This window comes from Tripterygium wilfordii, chromosome 5, assembly GCF_013401445.1.
Source record: "Tripterygium wilfordii isolate XIE 37 chromosome 5, ASM1340144v1, whole genome shotgun sequence".
Lineage (NCBI taxonomy): Eukaryota > Viridiplantae > Streptophyta > Magnoliopsida > Celastrales > Celastraceae > Tripterygium > Tripterygium wilfordii.
In genome coordinates, this window is record NC_052236.1 from 1,022,960 (window position 1) to 1,050,036 (window position 27,077).

The window sequence follows — 27,077 nt, forward strand, 5'->3', positions numbered from 1 at the left end:
GCTCCACTAGCATAGAGTTGAAATTTCGACTTCGGACAAGATTCTTTATATCCTAAGTCTGGAGATAACCGATTAGACTATAACACATGGTGCTAACTTACTGGCAGTTAATTTTGAATGGCAATATTTACTTGGCAAACAATAATTAAGAAACTTTGTTATCTTCAAAGTTCAAACTAGCTTAGTCTTTGTTCTGGCAGAAGGATGGAGGCGCCCTTTTCTCTAGGATCCCCTTGGGCACATGACATTCATCCAAAACAAATTCAGATATTTATTGAGTAAATAATTAACATGGGTTTTTTTTAACCTTTATAATTTCGAAAAATGATATATTAGTATACATTTTATCAATGTTGGACATTTAGGTCAAAGAAAAAACAATTTGTCACACAAGTGTCTTTTTTTCACATAAGTACTTATTTTAAAAATTAAAAATTACATAATCTCATATTTATCCTTCTTCTTCATAGGCATAGATCTAAAAAATATCTAGATCTAAGACACCTAACGATGATTGTGGTGCGGTGAATCGTCATTGGAATCATCTGGATTTGAGATTTCTTTCTTCCATGATAACAGAGGTAGTGATGTAATTGACATTTTCATGGGCTTATAAATTAGGGGTAGCATATGTCTAAATAATATTTAGTTAATAGTTGGTAAATGAATAGAGATTTTTTAGCCCACCTCAAAATTTTTTATTCTTTGTTTTAAGTATTTTTATTATTTGATTTTGCTATTTATTTTTTAGCTTTTTTTTTCCCCGAACACAAGAATAAGGACCAGATCTGTTCCCGATTGGCCGCCTGCTTGGTATTTTTCACAATTCAAATTTTCTTTCTTGTAATCTCCTTTTCTTTTTTCCTTTTCTCGTTGGGGTTTAACCAGAAACTGAGGAGAGGATTGAATCCAGCAACGAAGAGGGGGAATCGAAATCGAGGAGATGGATTTGGATCAGTGGATATCGAAGGTGAAGGAAGGGCAGCATCTATTGGAGGACGAGCTTCAGCTTCTCTGCGAATACGTATGCTTCCCTTATTTCTAGGGTTTTCTCTGCTTTTGACTTGCGTTTTATTTACTTTCCAAGTGTTTCTACATACACATTATGTATAACGTGGAAGAAATTAGGGTTTCTGCGTTTGCTCCTGCTTTGCTTACGCTGTGACGAGGGCTTGGCAGTTGGCCCCTATGAAGTATGAACTATGGATCCTTGTATAGCGCTTGTTCTTTTTTATTTTTCCTTTATATGTTGAGAACCGAAACGAAGGTTAGGGTTTGAATCTTCTATTTCAACCTTTGCCTCCGTGGTCATCCCTTGCATTGTGTAATTGGCAACTTGTATTTATGAACTCTTTCTTGGCTGCTGAGGAAAGTGTTGTGAATGCAACGTATTTATTATTTCAACTTCCAATGTTATTCATGAAGGCCTCAATATCCCAAATAAAAACTTAAAAGTAATTGTAGTTGAAGTGACCATAGTGAATTTAGCTTAAAGGAAGAAGAACTTGAGTTAGAGAATAATTATGATTGGTGGCCTGAGTCCCAATTGATTCAAGAGAGATGATAACAATGCGCTCACACCAACTCCCAATTCATGGCATCCCTAATGAAAGCTACATCCCAGGTAATTTCACCATCATTAGAGTTGACACAATCCTATATCAGAGCATCCTTAGAACACCAATATTAAATAGGTGTATGGCAGTTGTTGTGTTCTTTATCTTCTTGAAGCTGCATGGCAGGAGTCGTACATCTATTAACATTTTCATGGATAACATGTGTAATTTTGTAGCTTTGTAAAATTTTAATTCATCCTGCAGTTAAAATGCATAGTTGGTAATCTTATTTTGTTATTTTCTTTTTCCTTTTTGAACTTATGCAATTTTGGGAATTTGTGGAGTAAATTCTTATTGAATGATGCTTACTGTTGGCATTGACTGGAGGTCATTATGTGGTATTGAAACACCTTTATGATTACGGGCTTGTTGAGACGTGGATTTTTGGTAAGTACCGGCCATAGTTGCTTGTCAAATTTGCTCACCATTGCATCCAAATTATTACAGGTGAAAGATATCCTTATTGAAGAGTCCAATGTACAGCCTGTCAACAGTCCGGTCACTGTTTGTGGTGATATTCATGGCCAGTTTCATGATTTAATGAAACTCTTTCAGACTGGAGGTCATGTACCAGAGACGAATTATATATTTATGGTATAATCTATATTTTTTTATTCAAAAATTATGTGAAATTTTGTTACATCATCTTATTGTCATTCTCAATCCTGGTATCATTGTAGGGTGACTTTGTTGATCGAGGTTACAATAGTCTTGAAGTTTTCACCATTCTTTTGCTTCTGAAAGCAAGGTATGCTTTCATCTAGATGCCGCAGTTTCTGTTGGTTATATGCGTGCTAGGGTGCAAATCTTAGGTTATTAGATGTATGATTTTGCGAGTAGAAAATGACGCAGCAGATAGTCTTAAATTTGATAAAGAATTTGTGTGGGCTCTGCAACTACCTTTTTTTGTTGGTCTCTGTTGAGTTGGTTAGGTTTTGCATCTTTTTTTGGATCTTGTGCATGTTAAGCCACCATCATGTACTACTGGTTCTTATTTTTGGTGAAACATAATACTTGAAGAATGTATGCAACCTTCAATAATTCTGGCAATGTGGAATTGAAGTATATACATATTTTTTGTGTGTGTGTGTGTGTCGAAAGCTGGTTTTTGGGAGAGTAGTACTCGAGGTTCATGCAGCTGTGTAAGTCTTTGCACATCTTGGACTCATGGCTGTTCTTCTTCTTTCACATGGAGTAATTATACGCACTTAGTTTAACAATAAATTCATAAATGGGCTTAGAAGGCCATGTCTATCAACTTCTCCAAAGTATCAAATGGTCATTTGTGTTCAATAAGCGATGTAAGTTTATTTGAGCTATAGTTCATTGCTGAATTATGCATGGGCCGAAGGATGCTGTTGAATAAGGTTAGGCAATTAACAGCATTTGGTTATTGATGTTGTTTGTTTGTTTATTTTCTTTGTGAAAATGGTAGTATGGGCTAATCTTGCGCTTCTTAGGTGGATAACCTTTGAATAGGCCATAAAAGTGTACAATTCATAACATTTTGGTCTATGGACTCAATGAAAAGTCTCATTCTCCCTTGTATATTTAAGGGTTTGTAGTGTAATACAGTGTCTATTTTTTGCTACTTTTTTCTGCACTTCTATTTTCCTTCTACATTATTTAGTGAAAAAGAGTCTATGCCTTTAGAGCATCTGCATCAGTTTCTCTTAACAGATTCCCTAAAATACAGACAAAATGTCACTTTCCCCTATTTTACAGATTCCTTATCCAATCAACACTACATCAGATTACCTATCATATTCTCTATTGTATTAAAATAATATTTATTTCTCTTTCCTTTATTTATTCTATTCATATAAACTACTTCTATTTAAAATAATAAATTAATTACATTTAAAACAATATATTAATTAAAATAATAAATTAATGTTATTAAAAATTAGAAAAAAAAATTGAGGAGAGAGAAAGAAGAGAGAGAAAAAAAGTGAGGAGAGAGAAAGGAGTCAAAATGTGAGGAGAGGAGAGAGAAAGAGATGAGAGAGAAAGAAGAGAGAGAAAGAAAGGAGTGAGGAGAGAGAGGAGGGAAAAAATGAGGAGAGAGGAGAGATGAGAAAATAAAGTAGTAAAAAATATTATTTTATGTTTAGGGAAGTGAATAGTGGTTCTCTAGATGTAGGGAACTACTGTTCATATTCTGTAAAATAGGGAACCTCTAGGTAATCTGATGCAGAGCTCTATTTTGACAAAATCTCTAAATTTTACAGACAGACTCATGTTTAGGTAATCTGATGTGGATGCTCTTAAATCATGGTTACACGACGTGGGGATTCTTTTTGTCATTTTAGTTTGTTTCCATATTAGCCTCTCTTTTTTTTGTTTGTAATTTTTGGTTTCGTCGTGATGCTGAATATTTTCCTCCTTGTAATTTCGTAGATACCCTGCCAATATTACTCTTTTACGCGGAAATCATGAAAGCCGACAACTAACTCAGGTATGCTTCCCTAGATTTCTACATATTATTGTTCTTTGAAAATTTAGCTTGAAATAAGTTTTGTTTTGAATTGGACCATGTTAGAGATTCAGATCTCACTTCAAACCATTCTTAAACGGCATCAAGTAATCACGGTGTTGTAAATTGTTATGTATGGGGAAGTTAAAATCTTCCACTTCTTTGTCCTTATCCAAAAGCCTATAATGTTTGTGGCTTTTGATTTGTTAATTAGCCTTTTTTTTTTTGACATTCTCTATTTGTTGTTTGCTATTGCTTGACACGAAGGGTTTGATGTTGATGATTTGAGTTCGATTCTTAAATTTTAAATGTTGTTCCATTCAAAAAAAAGTTAAATGTTGTTCTATGACTCTCTACCATTCTACTTTGGCTTGTTGTGATGATAACCTCTGTTATTTTGCCTTGAAATATACTTGGAACTATTGACTTTGAGGCTTGTGGTTAATGAAAAACACACTATATGGAACCTTTGAAGGGTATTTGACATTTCTCGATTATTTAAGTCGACCGTCTGTCTTTAGAATATTATCGGTATTGCAGTGGCATAGAGGATATATTTGTAAAATTTTCTTCTTTTCATCAAGAAGCTTTTGGATTGCAGCCAAAGAAAGCCCTCTCCCATCTCATTTTCATGTCCCTTTTGAAGAGCACAATGTTGCCGGACGCACCATTTGCACTCACCTATGAATGGTTTTCTGCATCACCCTTGCTATCTTGCTCGTTTCTGCTTTTAAAATTTTCATCTATTAAAATTTGGAAACTGGTGATTTATTAATGTAATGAGATTATGAAATTGCCTTCTTAATATCTGGATTTTCATTGAATGCCCTGACGGGGAAAAGGGATCAGCTAGTGATTGCTATCACATTCGTCCGGCTTTATTTGAGCACACCAGTTTTCCAATTAAATTAGTTTATGAATTTGACTTTTGGGAAATTCTGATAATACTATATTACAATCATTTTGACCAAGCTATTTGAAATGAAAACCAGTTGTCTACATCCTGTATTTTTTAGGCTATTCATTATTCCAGAATCCAGACCTATGCATGCTTGTGCGTTTAAGCAATTCAGACTGATTGATTTATAGAGGTCAACGCACTCTGTGTTATGGACCTTTTCAAATCAAATGAATGCTGGATGGGCTAGCACTATTCCTAATGTTTTCGCTTTAGTTGAACTATACTCTTAGTTCAAAGAAAGTCTTGGAATTCTTGTGGAAGTTGCAATGAGGAATTTAATGAAATGGAATATATGTGCAAAAATAGCTCTACTATCTCTGGAATGTTTGGTGATGGAATTTTCTTCATTTTTTGTCTAAACGAAATTTTTCAGTGGATCTTCAGTGTAAGTTTTTGTGTTGTTACATGCTGAAGAATAAATGTGAAGACTTTTTGAATATCAATATACTGCTCTCATGCTTGCAATCCTGCTTAAAAAATGTTTATTTGTTTGTTTGTAAATTTTTTTAGGTATACGGTTTCTATGACGAGTGTCAGAGAAAGTATGGAAATGCTAATGCATGGCGGTATTGTACGGATGTTTTTGACTATCTTACGCTGTCCGCGATTATAGATGGAACTGTGAGTCATTCTCTCTCTCTCTCTCGTGTGTCATATTTCCCTGATTTTGCTTTGTTTGATTTTTCTGTTGCTCTTGAATTTAAATATTTGTCTGCTTCTGAGTTTTGCAGGTGCTTTGTGTCCATGGTGGTCTTTCACCTGACATACGGACTATTGATCAGGTTTTTATTTGTAGTTGTCATTAATTTATTTAATGTTGCTTGATACTGGAGATTTACATTGTTCTTTCTAGTAAATATTTGCTTATAGTTTAGTTCTCTTTTCTGATTCTCGTACCTCAGCAAATGTTGTGTTGTTTGGTCATTTGTTGTGGTTGTGGATTTTTTTTATTTCTTGATGATAAAAGAGGTAAAGGTAAAAGTAGTAGAAGAAGACAGACAACTCACTAGGCTCTTGTGGTCGAGGCATGGTTGGGAGAAGGGCAAAAGATGTACATAGCCTTTATCTTGCACAGTGAGAGTCTGTTTCAAGGTTTTGAACATATGACCTCTATGTTCCGGTTGAAGCAACTCTACCACTAGATCAAGTGTTCATGTTTGTGATTTCTTGATGATAAATTCATACATAAATTCTTCAATGAAGATTGAGCAAACTTTGTATGAGGCAGGACATACTTTGCAACATCTAGGTGCTCCAGTAAAATCTCATTCCATTCAAAAAAGTTACGATGCAGAACAATATGAAGGTGGTAGGTTTAGGTAATTTCCTGGTAAAAGGGTAGAGAAGGTTATTTGGGCAATTGTGGTTTTTATGTGAGTAATATGGGAATAAACTATTAAGGAAGAAGTATCGGTGCTGTTCATGTCACACTGTAAATGGTGCCGCGAGCAGCATTCATTTTAGGTATTTGGCTATTTTGTTTAGGGATTGATGAAAGAATACCTTTACGGTTGAAAGGGAAATTTAAGAAGTAATGGAAGCTGAGACACAAAACTAGTTATGTGTTTTGAGCGTTAATGAAAATATGGGAAACAAATAAGAATATCTCAGAATCTCATTGAGGAATACTCTCCTAAAAGAGTAGTTGTTGGATACTTTCCTTGATGTAAAACATCTTTGCCCATCTGCTTATAAACCGTAGTAGCTTTATTGATTGTGACCACTCTTGTCGAGGCCACTTAATGGCCGGTGCTTCAATGTCAAACATTGGTTATTGGTAACATTTATTCCTTCAATTATTTAAAGACTGCCAAACTTTTACTTTGTTTGAATTGATGTCACTGGTCTTGCTGCAGTTGGGCCAGCCCCATTGGTGACCGGCCCTGGATCCTGTTACTTCTTTGGTTTGTGGACTGGGATGGTATCTAGGCTTTAATTAGCTTACTTTTTGTGAGGAGCACCGCTAGTCTAAGTGGTCAAGCTCTTCACCACCATACTTAAAGAGTAGGGATTTGTAGCCCCATCCCACTTTCACAATAAAAAAAATGGTTCATTATGTCTTGCTGATTGCTTTATGGTCATGATTTTTTTTACCTTTATTGCTGTTGAGTCACTAAATGTTGCCATGGCATTTTGTTATCTGGTTGACTCAACATGAATTATATTGCATATCCTCTCATCCCTTCTGTTGGCAGATAAGGGTAATTGAAAGGAATTGTGAAATTCCACATGAAGGGCCATTCTGTGATCTCATGTGGAGTGATCCTGAAGATATTGAAACATGGGCAGTAAGTCCACGTGGAGCAGGTTGGCTGTTTGGGTCCAGAGTTACTTCTGAGGTAGTGCCATCTCTTCTCAAATTTACAAGGAGATCATCCCGCTGAGCTTACCATTCTGTTTTCCCTTTGCAGTTCAACCACATAAACAATCTGGATCTAGTTTGCAGAGCACATCAACTTGTACAAGAGGGTCTTAAATACATGTTTCAAGATAAAGGCCTAGTGACTGTGAGGCTTTAACTTAGTCATATTTCTGTTTAATTCGTTAAATTTTGACGACATAGTTTATGACTCAACTTCTGTAGGTGTGGTCTGCGCCAAATTACTGTTACCGTTGTGGGAATGTAGCTTCTATATTGAGCTTCAATGAGAATATGGTAAGACATTACAAGTTTCCTATTGTGTCCTTTTTGTTCCTCCTTCAAATGAGCCTAAAATTACAAGTTTGGTGTCCTGCCCTTTTTTATGTATCAGCAACTATAAGTCTATAATGTGTCCTTGTCATTATTCCATGCAAGTTTTTTAGTGGCTGGAGACTTTCAGAACTCTGAGACTTTTAGGCCTAGTTTGGCATTGCTTGTGCTTATTGGAAGCAGCTTACAAAAGATCTTATCAAAGTTTGTTCCGCAAACTTTAAAAAGAGCTTATTGCACACCGTTAAATGTTTAGGTAATATGCAACTACACCATCTTCAGGGATCTAGTTGCATATTGATATTACCGAAATGTTGAAACATTAAATGGAAGCTAGCTTTTGAAAGCAGACTCCTAGCTGTTTCTGGTAGCTTCTAACGATAAGGAGAAATAGCTTGTCATAGATGCTTCTGAAAATTTTACCAAATGCCATTTTACCCACTTTTCATAGCATTTAGTTTTCTTTACGCAGTTTCAATAAGCACAAGCAATGCCAAACTAACCCTTTAGTATGAACTCTGGGAAAGTAGGTATCAAAATAAGTTACACACAGAGGGAGAGATTAATTTACACATTGCTGCTTTTAATCTAAAAGAAAAATAAAAGCCTGTGAATGATGAAAATATCAAAGGATAAAAGTGAGCGTTTTAGGAGGATAAAGAATTGTAAACACTGGGTCATCTCACCATAAAAAGTTGGGAGTCTCGCTATTCTGAGATTTCTTTGATCCCAGTATTCTTGGTAGCCATATTTGGCTCCTCTCACAGCTGTAGGGAATTGCATGGACATAGTCCATTAATTTTACTTTTCTTTTTTGTTCTTCTCTTGCTTTCGGAAGTTGTTATTTGCCTCTGTTGTATAATATCTGTTTTTCTGATTGAATTAGACTCTCCTGTCTCATTTACCCTTAGAATTTTGTGAATGTGACCTAATGGGAGGGACACGAGACAAATCTAGGACTACATTTCTTCATGGATGTTAATAATACCCGTGATTTCTTCAGGAGAGGGAAGTGAAGTTTTTTACTGAAACAGAGGAGAACAACCAGATGCGAGGGCCGAGGTCAGGGGTGCCATACTTCTTATGATCTGCGGGAGCCATCGTCTGGATCAATTGTAAAATCACCCTATTACTGTGGCTGGCTTTTAAGGAAAGAAGTAATGAGAAAGATTGGATAGATCTTAAACTTCATTGTTTGCAGGAGGAAGAGATGGTGGGAAATTTTTTCTGTAAAGTCCAGGCTGCGTTCCGGTTGTGGGTCGTGTATGATGGTTGCAATATGTTAACTTGCATATTTATCGATTAGTTTTTTTCTTTTCTTTTCTTTTCTTACTGGTATGTTCTTCCTTCAACATGCTTTTTTAATTCGTGGGTTGTGTATTAGTGTAATTTTTTTACTTTTCCAACTATCCTCCATTGCTACATGTTTTACATTCCAGAATTTCTTTTGTTTTTTCTTTTTTTTTTTGGAAGTGTTAAAATAGTTCTTGCAGTTCAGGTTTACTGGTACAGTTCAACTTTTTTCCAACCACGACATATCTGCGGAAAACAAGTTATATGTTATTTTGTGGGTGGGTTAGCAATTACACATGGATATGAGAGGTTAAATTTATTTACTCTCACTTAACAGCATTTTGTGTTGTTTTTTTTTTTTTTTTTTATGTTTCCCACCATAGCTGGATTTTACCAGTTTTCTGCATTCTCTGTTAGTATTTGATCAAAAAAAAAAAATTAATTTCTTGATTATTTTTAGATAATAGTATATAGAAACCGCGCTCGGAAGGAGTCCTATTATAAAATGATACAAATGATACAATGCAAAGAAACGTTTCTAGATTCATGGAGATATAAAACAGCATATATAAGTTATCATGCTTGCGTATCAGTTTGTCTAAGGGAGTTGACGGCAATTCCACCTGAGGCGGCACTGCAGAACACTATGTACAATTCTCAACGATTGAAGAGAGAGGACAAGAAAACATGGGACCCACTTGAAGAAGAAAGGGTTAATGAATACCACAACTGGCGTGTGGTGTGGGGAAAAGAAAGTTGTTTAACAATTAAAGAAAGTTGTTTAACGAATTGTTGACTCTTTCTTGGATTACGTGGTTTAGATGTGAAGCGTGTGTTAAGTGTGCTGGTTTTGCAGTACCACTGCTGACTGTGTGAAGCACCGTGAAGGAGTAGTGGCGCAGGAGTGGTGCATCAGTGTTGTGATGCACGGGAAAGTAGTGTGCCAGGTATAGCTCTCATAGGCGGAGTTCATGCATGAGTGGTGAAGCTCATGATGGAGATACTGGCCAGAGGCGATGCTGTTGTTATCGGGTAGAGTTCTTGGTGTGGTGGAGTTATCACCCGGAGGAGTTCTTGTGGGGTAGGTAGACTAGGTGTGAGACTGTAAGAGATTCAAGAGGTAGGGTAAGGTGTTAGTTGGAGTAGGTGTGAGATTGTAAGAGATTCAAGAGATTGAAGATGTAGGGTGTTAGAGATATAGGTTATATTGAAGTTTATGATAATCTCTTGGGTAGTCTTGAGTTTTTTAGTGAGAGAAAATTATTAATTGTACAAATTTTCTACATAGTGAAACTCTCTCAATTGTCTCTAACAACACCCGTGATTTTTTTCTCCGACCTTGTAGTTTTCCATGTATATTCTTGTGAGATGTTGATACACTTTTCTATTTTAATTTTCTTTAATTTTAGAGTTTTTCACGTATATTCTTGTGTCGTGTTGGTTAAATATCCTAACATTATCATCATTTATGAAATGATATTTTCCAAAAAAAAAAAGAAAAAAAAGCTCTCAAAGAATTTTATTTAAAAAAAAGGAAAACTCATACTTCAAAAAACAACCATAAATTGCCTCTCTTTTTTTCCCCAATATAAGCATTCCTTCAATTTTTATTCCTAATATAGTACTCATACAATTTATTGCCAATATATCATTTTAGTGTGTTTTTTACAATGACATTACTCGTCATTTTTTAAATTGAAAAGTACATAATCGAACAAACCATCACGAGGCTTGTTGCTGTACTTGAGAGGTCTACCGAAGATGTCGTAGAAGAGAAGCCCGTAATGGGCTTTTTAAAATGGATTTGAAAAATAGTTACTCATTTGGTTATTTAGGTTAGAGTTTGTAACTTTTTGAAAAAATCAAATGATGTACCAAAGTAGTGTAACACTAAATTCCAACTCCTAATAATGTAAAAAATAAATAATTTGGAGGGATTTGGAAATAATTACAGCCCTCTTTTTTCCTAAAAAAATTGTATGAAATTGCTATATTCGGAATAAAAACTCCTAATTATGAGTACTTGACATTGCTGTCCCAATCACCCGTTAATTGGAATTGGACAGGTGTCGGGGCTCTGCAATAACAGCAAAGCACGATGTAAATTCTTTTTGGAGGCCTCAAAATTTTTATTTTAATTTTTAAAAATTATATTTATACTTTGATTGGTTTTACGAATCTAGTGACACAATGTTTATTTGAAACAAAAATCAAATTTAACATGAAAAATATATGTAATATTTTTTTATTTATACTAAATGGTTCATAATTGTCACACTTTTTATTGAATTTGATTTTTATTTCGTGAAAAATTATATTATTAGATTCATAAGATCAAAATATAAATATAATTTTTTTAAAATTTTTAGAAGATTTTTGAGTCCTATTATTGGACAGTAGGGGCTGCTGTAAGAAATTTACAGCAGCCCCCTCTCACCCGACTTGGACTAGCCGCTGGCAGCATTACTACTTTACTAGCCTACAAAACACTTCTCCCTTTCAAGTCTCAACAACACTTCTCCCTCCCAACGGCTTTGGTATTCGCAAATGGAGAATACCCAATGGGACCTGTGGGTGGAGGCGGCACTTTCGAGGCTCCAATCTCTCAAACTCCTCCGATCTCTTAGACCCATTTGCCTCTCCTCTAAGCTTCGACGAGAAAAACCAACTGCCACTGTTAGTGGAAAGCAAAACGCTTCAATCTCCATTGAAGACTACCAGGTGTTCGACAATATTCGTAAATGGGATCGCTCATCTGTGGAGGTTTATATGTCAGAGACCACGTTTCAGAAATGGCTCCACGACGTTCCCAGTTCCGGTACATTCTAATTGGATTACGTACGTGCACATAGTTGTTGTTGTTGCCATTGTTCGTTTTGGAATATACTTCATCTTTTCTTTTGGGAAAAATATAAGAAGAGATTATTGGTGTTGGTTGTGTTTTTTTTATCTGCTTATGATACGTTGAAGCAATGACTTGGTAATGAAGAATCAAGGTCGCAACTTGTTTTTGGAAATTTCCCTCTAGTTGACTCGTTATCTCCTCCAAACCCGACGTTTACAAAGAGAAAAGAAAAAATCCAATGTATCTATAGTCTTCTTGATGTTGGATTCATTGAGGGACCCTCACTGTCTTTGCTACTAGAGATATTATACCCCTGTTCTCTTTTAACTTTTAGATGTAACGAGTTTCACTTTTGTACAGGAGATGACACTGTAGGTAGAGATGGAGTAGAAGATGATACTGTTGCGGGACAGCTGGAGCAGTCCAAGAAGCTTCTCCTATTCTCTGGGAATGATTATTTGGGCTTGAGTTCGCATCCCACTATTGGAAGGGCTGCCGCAAAGGTTGCATGATTATTGATTATTTTGTGATGTATTTTACTGGTATGCTGAATCATCTGTAACTTTTTCTCTAAAATTAGGCTGCCCAAGAATATGGAATGGGTCCAAGGGGTTCTGCTTTAATTTGTGGATACACTAATTACCATGGCTTACTAGAGTCAAGCTTGGCGGACTTAAAGAAGAAGGAGGTATAAGACACATTATTTTGGTGTTTCTTCTGTTTACTTGAGAATAGATGTATTCAAACGTTTTGCATTGGAACAGCAGAACATGACTATACATAGTGAACATGATAAATTGACAAGGGCCGGAGGGAGAAACTATTTTTCAATTATCATTCTCTAAATCCTATAACACATGGGACAAACATTTTTGAAACAATTTAGCTAATGATAATACCAAGGAAAATGAAGACTAATAATCCTTTTCGTTACCAGGGTAATATTAATGACGTTAATTTCATTTGGCAAAGATGAATTACAAAAACGTGGATTGGTTTAGTGAAATATGTAGAGACTAAAGAATTGCATTTGTTTCTAAAAGGATTATGCATTGTATTAATCTACTTCCCCTTGGGGTTATCAATTGACTGATGCATTGTTCTTAATTTATGCTCTAGGATTGTCTTCTGTGTCCTACAGGGTTTGCTGCCAATATGGCCGTGATGGTAGCAATTGGAAATGTTGCCTCGCTCATGGCTGTAGTTGGAAAACCCTCAAAGAATGAAAAGATTGCCATATTTTCTGATGCTCTGAATCATGCTTCAATAATTGATGGCATTCGTCTGGCCGAACGGCAGCAAACCGTAGTGACATATGTGTATAGACATTGTGACATGTCTCACCTAAATTTGTTGTTGTAGGTTTTAACCTTCCATCATTAACTTTTTGTGCGACTGTTTAAGTTCATTGCATGCTTACTTCCTAGTATTTATGAGTGGTTAATATGTTTTGACAGATCAAGCTGCACACTGAAGAAGAAAGTTGTTGTGACTGATAGGTTAGTCATGCCAACCTTAACTGATACTTTCAGTAATTTTCTTTTCTTGCTCCAGTAGTCCGAGAAATACAAGGAAAATAATGAAAACCTGAAAGCCACAGTTTATTACTTGTATCGTTGTAGTAAGGATTCAAATTTTTCGCTTCTTCTTTTTGAGCCCATAGGTAAACCTAGTGGACGTAGCTGTATGTTGAACTAGTTATGCAGGATAGATTTAACATGACCTATAACTGGAACATTAATTTATTATATCCTCATGCCAGATGATGCCACAAGACAGTCTTGGCAAGACACGCTCTGTATTTTGCCCTGTATTTTAGCCTTTATTTAGCTTTTGTCACACATCTTTCACATTAAATTTATGATCAATATTAAAAGGCTCCAGTACAATCTCTCTCCTCTGATGCCCCGAGCCCTCGTTTAAAAGGAAAAAATGTCAACATACAAAATAGTTATTACTTTTTCTGTGAGAACCAGTGACCTTTGGCTCTCCATGGGATGCTTGTGCTCTTGCTTCACATAGCCAGGAAGTGGTCTTAAAATATTATTTTCATATCAACTGTTGATAGAGACGCTATGAAAATGCAATGTGTTACTACTCATGTGTCACATGTGCGAGTGTGTGAAATATGAATGAAGGCCCATGTCTCTTCTCAATCAATGACTTATTTCTGTTTTTGTCTCAGTCTTTTTAGTATGGATGGGGACTTTGCGCCAATGGGTGAGCTTGTGAAGCTCAGGCAGAGGCACGGCTTTTTGTTAGTCATTGATGATGTGAGTTTTCGTGGAAGTTAAGATGTTAATTGCTTGTAAATGTGATCTGTAATCGTCTTGCCCTTGTGAAGCCTGTACAAAGACTTGAGTTAAATTATTCTAGTTTCGCCTAAATATCTAAGTCAAAATAGAGGTCGTGAAGTGTACATTTGGCACAAAAGCTTTCCAACTTTCCTAGTATGTCCTTACATACTTGTCAAACTCTATCCTCATCATCAACAATGCCTAATCTCTTTTGCTACTTTATCTAATCTGTTTACATGTTCTTTTGTGTCCACATCCTTCTTTGTTACTTCCACCCGTGTCTTCTTCAGAGTCTTCGCTTCTTTTGTTATAATATCCTGCTTGATTTTTCTTTACTTTCAGCATGAAAGCGCCAGCCTCTCCTTGTTGTACATGACCATACCATCTTACGTGATTTTCTATTACTTTTTCTTCAGTTGGAACCATCTCTAACTTGAATAAAATGTTTATTAAATATCCCATTGTTCCTTGCATTACCACATACAACCACCATAAAAATCTTTGTTGTTTTAAATTGTAGCACTGCATTCCATGCCATAAAACATTTGGAGATATAACAGACCTATAGAACTTTCCTTAACCCTTGGAGCATTTTACAGTCATACGAGACACCATATGCACTTCTATATTATGTCAAAATGGCTCTAAATCAGTGAGTAGTACATTAACTTCAAGCAAAGTAAGTATCTCTTGAATCTGTTATTTAAACTGGTTCATGATAATCTTTCTTCATTTAGTGTGGTTCTGGTGCTTTTTAGTCTGAGTGTGCCTCAATGTTTCAAACTTTGAACTAAATTTTGATGGTGCATTATTAACTAAAACAAGAGCATCTACAAGCAATATTTTCTTTCCCTTCACCTTTATTTATTTAAGAATATTCTATAAATGATGATGAAACTACGACTTGTTGAGTTTCCAGGCTCATGGGACATTTGTGTGTGGAGAAAATGGAGGTGGAGTGGCTGAAGAGTTCAACTGCGAAAAAGATGTTGATATATGCGTTGGCACTCTGAGCAAGGCTGCAGGCTGCCATGGTGGATTTATAGCTTGCAGGTAGCTTAGTGTGTGCTTTTCCCTTGTAGTACTGTTGGATTAGCAAAGAAATTAACCAATAGATCTGGCAAAAAGCATGAGGCAAGCCTCCTTATTGTGGCTGCGGTATTTTTAGAAACCAAGAGAACAGCACAACAAAGAAAAGCTTTAGGCTCACATAGACTTCCTAGGGCTCAATACCAAAACATATTTCCAAGAGATAGTACCTTTTTTTCAATAATCTCCTTCCAAAATTTTCTTTATTCTAGCTTGATACACATCTTTTATGTTTATATTTGAAACAGTAATTCGTTTTAATGTCAATATATAATTTAGTAATTAGAATTGCATTGATAGTTCCTTTTCATTACTGTTAGAATATCATTGATACTCCCTCTTCACTGATGTGAACTTGCACTTCCTTTGGTTGTCAAAACTCAAAATTGATAAATTCTCTCATTTCATTGGTTTGCTGACCTATGTTTTAACTTCTTAGGAGATTCCTTATTGGTCGTTACTTTATGGCCTCCAGGGACTGGGTTTCCCTGGTCATGTGATATATGAAAACAACTATTGATACCATTTTCTAAATGAAATATGAACAGCAAAAGGTGGAAACAATTCATACAATCAAGGGGTCGCTCCTTTATATTTTCAACTTCTGCACCAGTCCCCATCGCTGCTGCTGCCCATGGTAATCCATGGAACTCTCTCCCCCTTGTGATTTAAGAACGCACAGGAACTTCGTTTAAGTGATGACTTGATATAGTATACGATAATACTATTCATTTTGGTACTTACCACTTTAATTTGGTTCCTTTCCATTTACGAGGATGAGTTACATGTGCAGTCTCCCTGTGTATCTGTAGGGCAGGCCATGAAAGTATATGGTTATTCAAAATTGGTTAAGCTGGGGTGTAGACCAGTTGTTTTTTTATGCAAGTCCAGATTCTAAGAATTTTATTAGGTTAATGAATATAACTTCCCCCCTTGTAGGGAATTCTCCATGGAAAACACTGGGAAAGTAGTTTTAAGGGGAATATTTTTAATTTCACTTGGAAAGGGTATCCACATTCCACATGCACCTATCATCCTTGGACATGTTACTCATCTCTCCATCGTTTCTTATCTGTAATGAACAACTTTGTAGATGATGAAATTGTCTTTCAATTTTATTATTTGCTTAGTCAAATAGCAGTTGTCAATATGAGCTCTATAACCTGGCAGCTGCCGTTACTGTGGCGAGAAAGGAGGCATGGCGTAGAAGAGCAATTTGGAACAGAGTTCAAGAATTCCGTACTCTCACTGGAATCTCTGTGACAAGTCATGTAATTTCCCTTATTATAGGAAATGAAGAGAAAGCGCTGGAAGCCAGCAGGTTTCCTCTCTCTCTCCCCCTCACAGACACACACACACACACATTATGATCATTTGTTCTTACTGCTAGTTACCATGAATCAGGCATCTGTTAATATCCGGTTTTCATGTGACTGCAATTAGGCCGCCAACAGTGCCTCCCAACTCGTGCAGGTTTGCTTAATATTCTTCATGAAACCCTCTGCATTTATTTCCCCTAAGTATACATATATGCGGACAGTTTTAGACATTTCACCGTTGCTCGTTAATTTCAATGGCAGTAGTTTGTTTCTCATGCTCACTTGACCAAAACTTCTTATCAGTGAGGGGGAATAGGGTTCTCAAACGTTTTTCACTTCCGATTTTGTTAGGTTACGGGTGACACTAAGCGCAGCACATACTGCAGAGGATGTGAGGAAACTGACCACTGCACTCTCCCATTGCATCAAGTTTCAGGATATCAGCATCCGCAATTCAAAGGGGCATGCTAAACTGTAGGTGATAATTCACTTTAGCAGCATTCATTATTTTTTATTACAGTAATAAGGAGCTCTGTGGCACTGTAATTGGGAATACGAAGAGGAATGACGAGCCTTTACCCATGTGAACCATGGATATTTGGATCGTCCAACTTTCCCAAGTACCTGAATAGTTCTACTACTGGGGATTAGTATTTTTGTTTCATTGATGGTTTTAATGGTTTTACTACTTTGTAAGCCATACAAAAAAAGAAAAGCACTATTTCTACTTTAATTTTCACAAGGAATTGGTTCAATACACATTGTGGACAGACATAGCTTGCTGAACAGGTAATGCACTGATGAACATCAGTGCCTGTGATTGGTCTAGACTTTAGATTGATACAATGGAAACCTATACCCGCCCGTAACCCAATAGATAAAGTACATTACATAGTCCGTTTTAGGGATTGGCAACTTACCCATTCAGTGATTTTGGCACTGGATGTTCCAATAATGGGTACTATTGAGTCGAGTGAATTCAATAATAGATGCATGTTGGCATCCCAGCCCTCCTGCTTTCAGGATCTATCTGAGAGAGAATTCAGTACTTATTGGTTATGAATAGGACGAATCACCTCGTAAATATCTTTGCTTCGGAACAAAAAAATTAGAATTAGGCCCGGTGAATTGGAATATGTATTATCCATGTAATGCAGTGATGAACATTAGTGCCTGTGATTCAGATCATTTATGTTATTCAATTCATGTCATATAGGAGAGACTTGAAAAATGAAGGACTAGATTAATAGTAACAGCTATTTAATTATTATTTTTGTATGTATATCTATATGTATTCCCTATAAACACTACAATGATAAGTTTCTTAGTGACATTAATATAGCTAATTATCTAGTCGTTAAAAAAGGGACCGAATTGGTTCTTATGCTCATAAAATGCATCATTGTATGAGAGGTCTTGCACCATTATTTATATATCACAGTTATCACTCAGTTGGGTCATGTCAACCCAATGCAGGATATTAAGTCCCGTGGTTTTTCCTTCACACACCGGGAAGGTTTTCCACGTTAAAAATTCTGTGTTGTTATTATTCGATTTGCACACCAACTTCACAGAGAGAATAATTTGTTCCGTGCTTGATACATTTGAATTGGTCTTAGTTTCTCCCAACACTCCTCTGCTCCATCCAACCCTCTCTTAGACATATCTGCTCTCCTGCATCCAAAACCCATGTGCAATACTCAAACACTGGTGGCACCATAAGATCTGTATCCTCATCTCTGTTGACATTAACAGCAATACCACCTCCCATCATGGTTGTTTTTCCCTAGAATTCAAGCCTGCCAAACAGAGTTGTCAAACAACTGGTCACTGAAATCTGCCATGGTCATCAAGAGAAAAACAGTTGCAATTCTTCGTGTAACTAGCATATCTTCATTGGTCTTGATGTGCTTTAGGGTAATTTCCACTAGCAGGCAAGAGATTACCAAATTCTTTCCCATTAAACAAACCCTTCTCTTTTGCATTCTTCAGCGACGTCTCTGATTACTTGAGATGGTCGAGGAGTTCGGAATCGGTGTATTGAAACAATATATTGTCATGGATCAAGGGTTGCCGAGGTACAATGCAGAACAAGTGGATCAGTCTCTCTGCAGCAGCACCCACATGAATGTGAACCACATCTCGTCCCGCAGAGCCGCAGAGGCAAACAGAGTCCTGTACCTTCCCAATTTCAAAATTTTGTAGATGTCCACAAGGTGTTCGAGAATACTCCCGTGCTTGTGCCAGCACTCACCCGCACCAACAGACCCCAAAAACAGCCACCAAAGAGGGCAGATTCTTGTTGATCAAACTTGAGCTCGCCGCGGATGAAGGGCCGAGAGGAGGCCAAGAGGGTTTGGAGCTAAAGGGTGTGCTCAGATGGCGAGATGACTGGATATCTAGTGTGTGTGGTGTTGTGTCTGACTGTGATGGGAAAGCGTAGGATTATTGTTCTTGTCATTGTGACAACTGACAAGTGTACGAGACGTAATGAGGTTTGATTTGGCACAATCTGTTGTTTCGAACTTGGAAGAGAGAAGATTTGAATATTGAATTGGACACTTGTGCATACCGAATTGTGATGGAAAAAGATTTCCTTTGAATAAATCACCAAGTATCCACAGAATTGCTAGCAGCCTTAAGCACAAATTGGTTTTCAACCATACAAAAAAGGATGAGAAGTTAATAACACAGAGGGGCCAAGTAGGCAAGAAAAGTCCAAAGGCCATTGCATGACAACATCACATGGTGTATGCATTCACGAGGGTGATATTCACACACGTTAAGCTTAGCAAGAACTAATCTCGTAATTTGTAATAATGGAAAAACATATGATTGAATTCGCGACCTTCCGCTCGCGCTAAGAATTATCACGGTCAAATTCACCATCTCAACCAATGATCTATTGTAGCTAAAATATTAGAACTCCTCCCAACTCTATACTCACGAGCACCAAGATATTAACTAGTTTCTTACAGCAACAGCGACCTTAGTTAGTTGAGAAAATGGGTTTTGGCAGAAATTCAATGGAGAGCAGAAGAAGATGTTGACAATAGATTCACCTGTTCCATTCAGCCTCGAATGTGGGTGACTTTCAGGTAAAGAATAATTGGGGGTTCAACTGTAAAACATTGGAAGCAAACTTAAGTAGTCAAACTTGGCTGGACCACCACCATATATACTACCGTGTGATTGTGAAAGCGAATTGAGCAACAAAATGGACAACTCAAAGTAAAGGAAACCTGAACTGACTCAATTTGTCCGCATTGCATTTTTTTTTGGGTAACGTAGAATTCACCCAGTTGTTCATCGGATAGTTGATTGATAAATCCTAGAGTACATGGAAGACCCCGCAACTCTATGGATTAGTTGAGATCTGAATCGAGACCTAATGCGAGAAGATAACGCACTATATAAGATAACATTGGCACAGGTTGAGCTGAGCAAAGGTTCATTTTGCAAATTGCGATAATAGAAACACCAATGAGACTTGAAATGACGATCTCCTACTTGAACTAAGAGTTACCGTGGTCCATCTCAGTCATCGACCAGTTGTTGTCCGCATTGCACATTCAAAACACAACCAAAGGGAAGAATGCAAAAACAGCAACAAAATTGACTTATGAGCAAAAACCTTGAAATCCCACTTCACGTTAGACCCAGATGACACACATTCCAAATTTCACTTGTTTATGTGAATCAACAGCTCTAAAATGGAGGGGTATTTTGCATTTCAGTGGTTAATTACACTAGTTTCTTGCAAAAAAGGCAACCAAACTGATTCTTCTACTCCTATCTTCATCATCTTCTTCTTCTTCTTCTTCTACGGCTACAATTCCTCTGTTTTCTCTGGTTTTTGGCCAGCATCAGCAGCAGAAGAACCCAAAGTTTCCATTATCAAAGTTGAGAGAATAACTTAGCGGATCATAGTGAAAGCTGAACCTCTGCTTGGACCTCCTATTACCCTTCACTTGTCTCCTAATCTCTGCTTTAACCCTCCAAAACAAGCTCCTCAGCTTCCTCTTCCCACACAAAACAACCACATTCTTGTCAAAGCAGCAAGAACCCATGATTGATTTTCTCCCCAAAAACCAAAATTTCAAAGAAACTGTTTGTGGGTATTGGTAGTTATATAGAAAGGCAATGCCTTTTTTTTTTTGTGGGGTAGTGGCAGTGGCGAGAAGTGATGAAAGCTGAGTGTGGTGAGTAGGTACTGATGGCTTGTGCTGTCGCTGGCAGCTGAGGAAAGTGCGTGAGAGAGAGTATGCAATGGATGTGAGTGAGGAGGGTCACATGGCTAAAAGATTACACACATTGTACATTTTACCAATCTCGACATTACTAATGATGAATTACTTGATTTGATGGATTGGTGGATTCACTTTTTTTGGGGGTTTGATGGACACATGATTAGATATTTTTGTTCTTTTATCTGTTTTCAAAAAAAAATTCAGAATTTATTTTGGATAAATATCAATTATAAAACCTAAATATTAAATAAAACAGTTGTCTTACGGATACAAGTGGTTTTTTGTTTCATTTATCCCAAATGTTAAAATAAATGAACATGATTTCATATAAATCATGCGGGGTATAATTTTTCATAAATCATATGTGTCTATTTCAACATTTGAGATAATTGAGACAAAAAAATGTGAAGATCCTCAGCATTTTAGTAAAAAAAGAACAACATATATGTGACTTTGAGAGTGTTCAAAGCCCCTAAATGTGCTAAAAGATTCATTTTAAACTGTTGATGAAATCCATAATGAAATCAAATATATTCTCAAGTGATTTGCCTTGATATTTATTTCAATTTTTGAAAAACATAGTGTTGTGATATTGTGTTATATTCAAAGAAATTATGGTTTCATGGTGATTATCCTAGGAAGAGAGTACAAAACATCACCCCCTCCCCGGTAGGAAGGCAAAATTATGTTTGGTTCGGATGATCGAATTTGTTCTACTCGAATTAAATCAAGTTTGGACATAAGTTATGTGTTCGAAATCTAAGTCCAAACAAAACAATTTTGTCTGGTTTAAAACCGGGTTCATGTCCAAAACAGTGAAACACAACGATTTATTTGGCTGGACCTTAGCCCAAATTAATTTATTGTCTGATTTACTTGTTCAAATTTAAACCAATCTGAATTTGATCAATTATGTACGTCCGAAATACAATCGATGTTAGAGTTCGGACATGTAAATATGTGACCGGCCTTTTTAACCTAAAACGGCAAACCAATCACTGTGTTTGTCGGACCTCGATCGATGAGCCCGCTTGGCCGTGGGCCTACAAAACCAGTGGCAATTAGTCGACAGACCACAATTATGCCGTCATTTTTACTACAAAACACTACAGTTACATTCCTAAGTTGGTTGATTACAATATATATACACACACACACATATATATATATCATAAATTATCTTATGTTAACCAAAAGTGTGAACTTAAAATGTAAATCACTTTTTAAGGGTATGGATGAGTTAAATAACAAGTGGGGACTACTGTTTTGGTACTCACATGTTTCACATCAATGGTGAAAAGAATGGTTCACATTTTAAGTTTACATTTTTTGTTCACATAAAAGAATTTTTGTATATATATATATACACACACATATATAATATGAGGAATTATCACATAAGGGTCTAATGTAATGTAAGGGTGTAAAATAAAAGTTGTTTTTAATGGTTTGAATGAATGAAATGACAAGTGGGGTTCACTGCTTTGGATCCCGCATATTTCAAATCAATGGTATAAATGCAGATTCTTATCTTACATCCTTACATTAGACCTTTATATAAGAATTCCTATTTTCTCAACACTTAAAATTAACAAACAGATTATTAGGTAGGAAAATATAAGTATGTTGATGAAGAGATGATTTACCAACAATAGGGCGAGAAGTACCATTAGCAAAAATAATATGAGAAATAACCCCTAGAATCAATGATCCATGAGGGCGATGTAGATACGGTACATGTAACATTACCCGAGGTTGCGACATTAGCCGTGGATTTGGAGGGAACCAGTGTGGAGGAAATGTGAGTATTGAGAGTCTGCATATGTTTGTTGGTTAATGGTTGACTGACTCCCCCTAACCTAGTCTTTAGTTAAATCACAAATTATGTGATTGACATGGTCTTATGCTGGTATAGGGCCCGATTTAGTGGCTAAAAAATCTCTTTTGTTGACTTGATTTCTTGATTTTATGGCCACGATTTTCTCACTTACTTTCTCTATATAAAGAGTTCTTTATTCCTCTCTACTGTTAAATAATGACTCATATTATAAGTATTATCTAGTAGCTAAAAGCACCGAGGAAAGGGGAAGTTGTGTGAGAGGGGAGCGTAGTGTAATAGTCGGCCGGTATGGTACGATATTACTAATGTGGGTCGGATATTTTTGTATGGGGGTAAAGTTGTATTTTTCATGTATCTAGGTAATTGGTATATAAGGGTTAAAAACCCTAACCGAATATACTAAGAAATTTCCTATATTGAAAACAACCACAAACCCTGAGTACGTAGGCACATTGCCGAATCTCGTAAATCATGTGTTCTTATTCTCTCTTTTTCTTTTCGATTGTTTTTTTTTCTATATTGTTCTATAATCTGTGATTGTTTGTGAGGGAACCCGTTTTGCAACATTTACAACACACACTTGCAACTCTCCTCCTCTTGTGTTTTCTCTGCCATTTTCGTGTCTTTGAGAGAGTACAATTCTTTTCTTGGTTCGCCATTACATTTCCTATATGCTTCCGCTAATGTGTTACCAAAAAGACCTTAGAGGTAAAATTATTGGGACTACAAGCACTAGGGTAATTAATCACTTTAAGATCAGAGGCTGAAAAACCTCGATTTGATTTGTTCTCCATTCTTAATTTCTTAATTGTTTTTGGTACATCGGATCTAACAAATTCTACTGCAGGGCCTTGACCTATAAGAATAGTAAAAGAGAGTAATTGACTAATCATGCTTGACAAATTGTCACTCTTCAATGCTTTTCTATGACTTTTCATTGTCAAATAGGGTTTTTTTTTAAGGTCTTAGCTTGATGGGTTTCTTCAGAATTTATAATTTCCTTTCTTGTGTTTGGTTGCAGAGAACTTATTTGAAGATCTAATCTCCCTCTCACGTGAAATCTCAACCTTGTAGGAATGGTCTATGTTTGGCCACAACCAAGTCATTTCAAACAATGAAAAAATACATCAAATGTGACAATTTATGGTTTGTGGAAAAAGTTTTTTCTGTTATGAAAGAATTGTGAAAAGTCGAAACCAAAGACATTAAATAAGGCCCAAACAAAACTTTGCAATTAAAAGCATCTCATTTCTCTCAAGGGTTTTAATACAAATACGACAATTTATGGCTTGTGCAGAACACACAACGTCGGATTTAGAAAATGGTTTGAGGGTGAGCTTGGTTAGTGATGATACCAGAAATTTACAAGAGGGGAGGTCAAAGGTTGATGGAGGTTCAGGAGAAGCGTCCATAAATTTTTTTTTTTACAACTATTTATTGATATGGTAACAAAAAGTAATCAAAAAAAATCCACACATTAATATGAGGATGAAGTCTTACCATATAATTTCTAACTCCAAGATACCAAATCTCTAAAACTCCAACTATATATACCGGAAAAAAAACTACTATATAAGTGGGTCTTTACAAAAAAAACACTAATAGGACTAGTATTAAAAATAAGTGGGTTTATTTTGGGATTTGTGTACCCAAGTCCGTGAAGTCACTAAGACTCCAAGTATACATTAAAAAGAAACTACTAAATAAAATATTTATTAAAAAAAACTACTAAGGCTTGTATTAAAAAATAAGTGAGTTTATTTTGGGGTTTGAGTATTTAGCACTATACTTGTGTTTATACCAGAAATAACCTCCACTCATCTACTGACACGTGACAGTATGAGACCCGCATTTGGCAAAGATCAACCATCTCCAGCTGACACATGGTGAGGTCATGGGAATTTTGATTAATATTTGTTCATTTTGCAGGTGAATTTGGTGCTAGCTGGCTTGAAATCCAAGATGCAATTGCTGGAAATCAAGCATGTCCGAAGATTGATGTACAAAATCTATAAACAAGGGATATTTTGTCTAAATTGTTTTAATCTTGATTTAAAATAATTCGTTAAACATAATATGAGTTTCTAGCTGGAAAAGTGCAAAGCAGCTCATAAGGGTCAAAAGTGGTAGCTTGCACATTCTTGAATTTTCTCAAACATATTTCCAATGACTTCACCTCAATTAGAGTGAAAGCCTTGATCGTCCTACACCTTGAAGAGGAAGACACGTTTTCAAGACCTATCATGTAGTAGCATTATCGAAATGGCAACAATTTGTCATTTTCTCTCAATCATGAGCATAAAGCCAACAATTTAGGAAACTGGAGTAAGATAAATGCCTCCCATACTGCTAAGAGGAAGAAGCACGATCCAGAGTGTCCATCATGATGCCCATTACGAGGGGAATGTTGCGGTTATGAAGAGTTCTAACTGAATAATCCTTGCAATAAGCAATAAGACATTTCCCCACTACTCTCCATGTTTGTAAACAGGAGTTGAAGATCACCATGGTTACTATGAAGAGTATAAAAGGAGGAAGAAGAGAAGTTTACAGGGACCCTGTGTCAAACATAGACTTCGCATCTTCAAATCTTTACTGCTTACTTAGGCAATGATTCCTGCCACTTATCTTTTCAATTAGCATAGCTCTGGCCAACTAATTTTAGATTTATCCTTTACTTTTTAAGCCTTCACGGCTATGCTTCTAATCTATCTTGTACAGCACGCACCAATACATTTCAGGACGTATTATCATTCAATGAAATTTTTGATGCATTCCAACAATGTGTTGTTTTTCATTATATTTTAATAGAAGTTCTTTTATTTCGGTAATAGTTTTTTTTTTTTTCTGTTTTTTTAGTTTGGCACAAAACAAATTTTAAGTCATTTTCTCTTAAGCCAACCTCGAGCCAAATAACCTTGTGTTCTCAGTCTGCACACAATCTGTTTAGTGAAAATGTCAGATTTGGTGCAACCCCCTTATTAGAATCTTTGATAGCAAGTCCTGATACACCTGAACACACATCATCCATAATCCAAACACTTTTATCTCCAACAGCCGAAATTTGGATGTCCTGTCCAGCATAGAAGGTAATGAACAACTTAATATTTTTTTTTTGCCAAAAATGCTTCATTGGATCTGCCCCGAAAAGCGCGGACATGCAATTAGTTTATAGTAATGGATGTAGCATATTTATTTGACTTAATTTAGATTTGTGCTTTTTTTTTTGACCTATTTGGATTTGAGTGGTTTCTCCTCTTTTTTCCCCTAAATCTTGATTTTAGTTTAGACTCTAGGTTTTACCGTTTTAGTGCTCATAAATAGAACTCTAGGTTTTCTTTTTATCTAATGGTTTTAAACTCTGGGATCTTACCTTGTACAAAACGCTACCGTATGATATCACTGTCTCTGTGTTTCTAATTCGACGCCTGTTGTCACTCGCCCTCTCTCAAACTTTCCCTCTGTAAAATTCATTCAAGTTGCTCAGTGATTGTGAAACCCTGTGAACACAGTAGCGAACGACGACGAAGATCGGCAATTAAACGGTAGGGTTTCCTCTCGAACGATTTTATAGTTTCTGATTCGGGAGTAATTTTTTCAGTTTTTATTTTAAAAATTATAGCAGTTACTCTTTTTGACAAGTGCGTGTTATCTTCAAATTGTTTGATCGAGACATCAATGCCTTTGGTTTAATTATAGAATGCAATGGCTTACTCTGTTGATATCTTGTTTTTCGTGTTTTTAGACAAAATGCCGGTTTGTTTGTTTAGTTTTAGGTTTAGGGGTGATTTGGTGTTGTATGTTTAAAATTCTTGGTTGCATGCTTGATTTGGTTTGTTTGATTTTCCTCCACTTATTATCCAACATCGGATTGACATAACCCAATCCAGTGACATATGAGCAAAGCTTTTGTACCTCTCACATGACTAATGTGTTTCATGGGCCTAAGAAACAAAGATGACTGTTCAAAAAGAACAAAGCAGGGCAGACCTTTGGCCCAAAGTGGACAATATTGATAATAACATGGTATCGGTGCAATGACTCGGTGCATTTGAACATGACTTTTACCCGTCCACTTGTTGGTCTCATATAATCGAGCCCACAAGTGAGGAGGAGTATCGAGACTTATTATCCCACGTTGAATTGACATTAACCCAACTGAATGACGTATAAGCAAAGGTCTTGTACCTCTCACACACAACAAACGTGTTTTCAGGGCCCAAGTACTACGAGACGGCTCAAGTGAACAAATCTGTGCAAGCCTTTGCCCGGAATGAACAATATTTGTTCATGTATTTGGGCTTGGATTTCTTAACATAACATAATTAGAACATAACTGCTTTAATGGGGAAACCGTTTTTCTACTACTTTTTCAGGTGATGATGTTTCTGACACTAAT

General features: G+C 36.3%; 2 protein-coding genes and 1 pseudogene across 3 annotated transcripts; 2 read left to right on the forward strand and 1 right to left on the reverse strand.

Moving 5' to 3' along the window:
- Positions 1-761: 761 nt before the first annotated feature.
- LOC119998086 (phytochrome-associated serine/threonine-protein phosphatase) lies at positions 762-9,237 on the forward strand. The gene is made up of 10 exons (XM_038845295.1): positions 762-1,024; positions 2,064-2,210; positions 2,297-2,364; positions 4,017-4,074; positions 5,564-5,674; positions 5,785-5,835; positions 7,249-7,392; positions 7,465-7,560; positions 7,638-7,709; positions 8,749-9,237. Exons 1-10 carry the CDS (start codon positions 944-946, stop codon positions 8,830-8,832), a joined length of 912 nt encoding a protein of 303 aa, XP_038701223.1. The 5' UTR covers positions 762-943; the 3' UTR covers positions 8,833-9,237.
- A 2,257-nt stretch (positions 9,238-11,494) lies between these two features.
- LOC119998401 (8-amino-7-oxononanoate synthase) lies at positions 11,495-17,336 on the forward strand. Of its 2 annotated transcripts, none has more exons than XM_038845727.1 (11): positions 11,495-11,856; positions 12,244-12,386; positions 12,464-12,571; positions 13,003-13,241; positions 13,341-13,382; positions 14,069-14,156; positions 15,100-15,233; positions 15,818-15,906; positions 16,440-16,590; positions 16,674-16,742; positions 16,940-17,336. In XM_038845727.1, exons 1-11 carry the CDS (start codon positions 11,586-11,588, stop codon positions 17,064-17,066), a joined length of 1,461 nt encoding a protein of 486 aa, XP_038701655.1. In that variant the 5' UTR covers positions 11,495-11,585; the 3' UTR covers positions 17,067-17,336. The 2 variants fall into 2 exon arrangements, with proteins under 2 accessions (XP_038701655.1, XP_038701656.1); XM_038845728.1 differs by having other exon boundaries at positions 11,714-11,876.
- An 821-nt stretch (positions 17,337-18,157) lies between these two features.
- LOC119999115 lies at positions 18,158-20,658 on the reverse strand (annotated as a pseudogene).
- Positions 20,659-27,077: the final 6,419 nt, after the last annotated feature.

Excerpts from the sequence above, each read along its gene's own strand:
- LOC119998086 (XM_038845295.1), top strand. The coding sequence starts at position 944 with ATGGATTTGGATCAGTGGATATCGAAGGTGAAGGAAGGGCAGCATCTA. Across the intron at positions 4,075-5,563 it reads AAAGCCGACAACTAACTCAG|GTATACGGTTTCTATGACGA; the intron begins GTATGCTTCCCT and ends AAATTTTTTTAG. Across the intron at positions 5,675-5,784 it reads CCGCGATTATAGATGGAACT|GTGCTTTGTGTCCATGGTGG; the intron begins GTGAGTCATTCT and ends TGAGTTTTGCAG.
- LOC119998401 (XM_038845727.1), top strand. The coding sequence starts at position 11,586 with ATGGAGAATACCCAATGGGACCTGTGGGTGGAGGCGGCACTTTCGAGG. Across the intron at positions 14,157-15,099 it reads TTTTGTTAGTCATTGATGAT|GCTCATGGGACATTTGTGTG; the intron begins GTGAGTTTTCGT and ends TTGAGTTTCCAG. Across the intron at positions 16,743-16,939 it reads GTGCCTCCCAACTCGTGCAG|GTTACGGGTGACACTAAGCG; the intron begins GTTTGCTTAATA and ends CGATTTTGTTAG.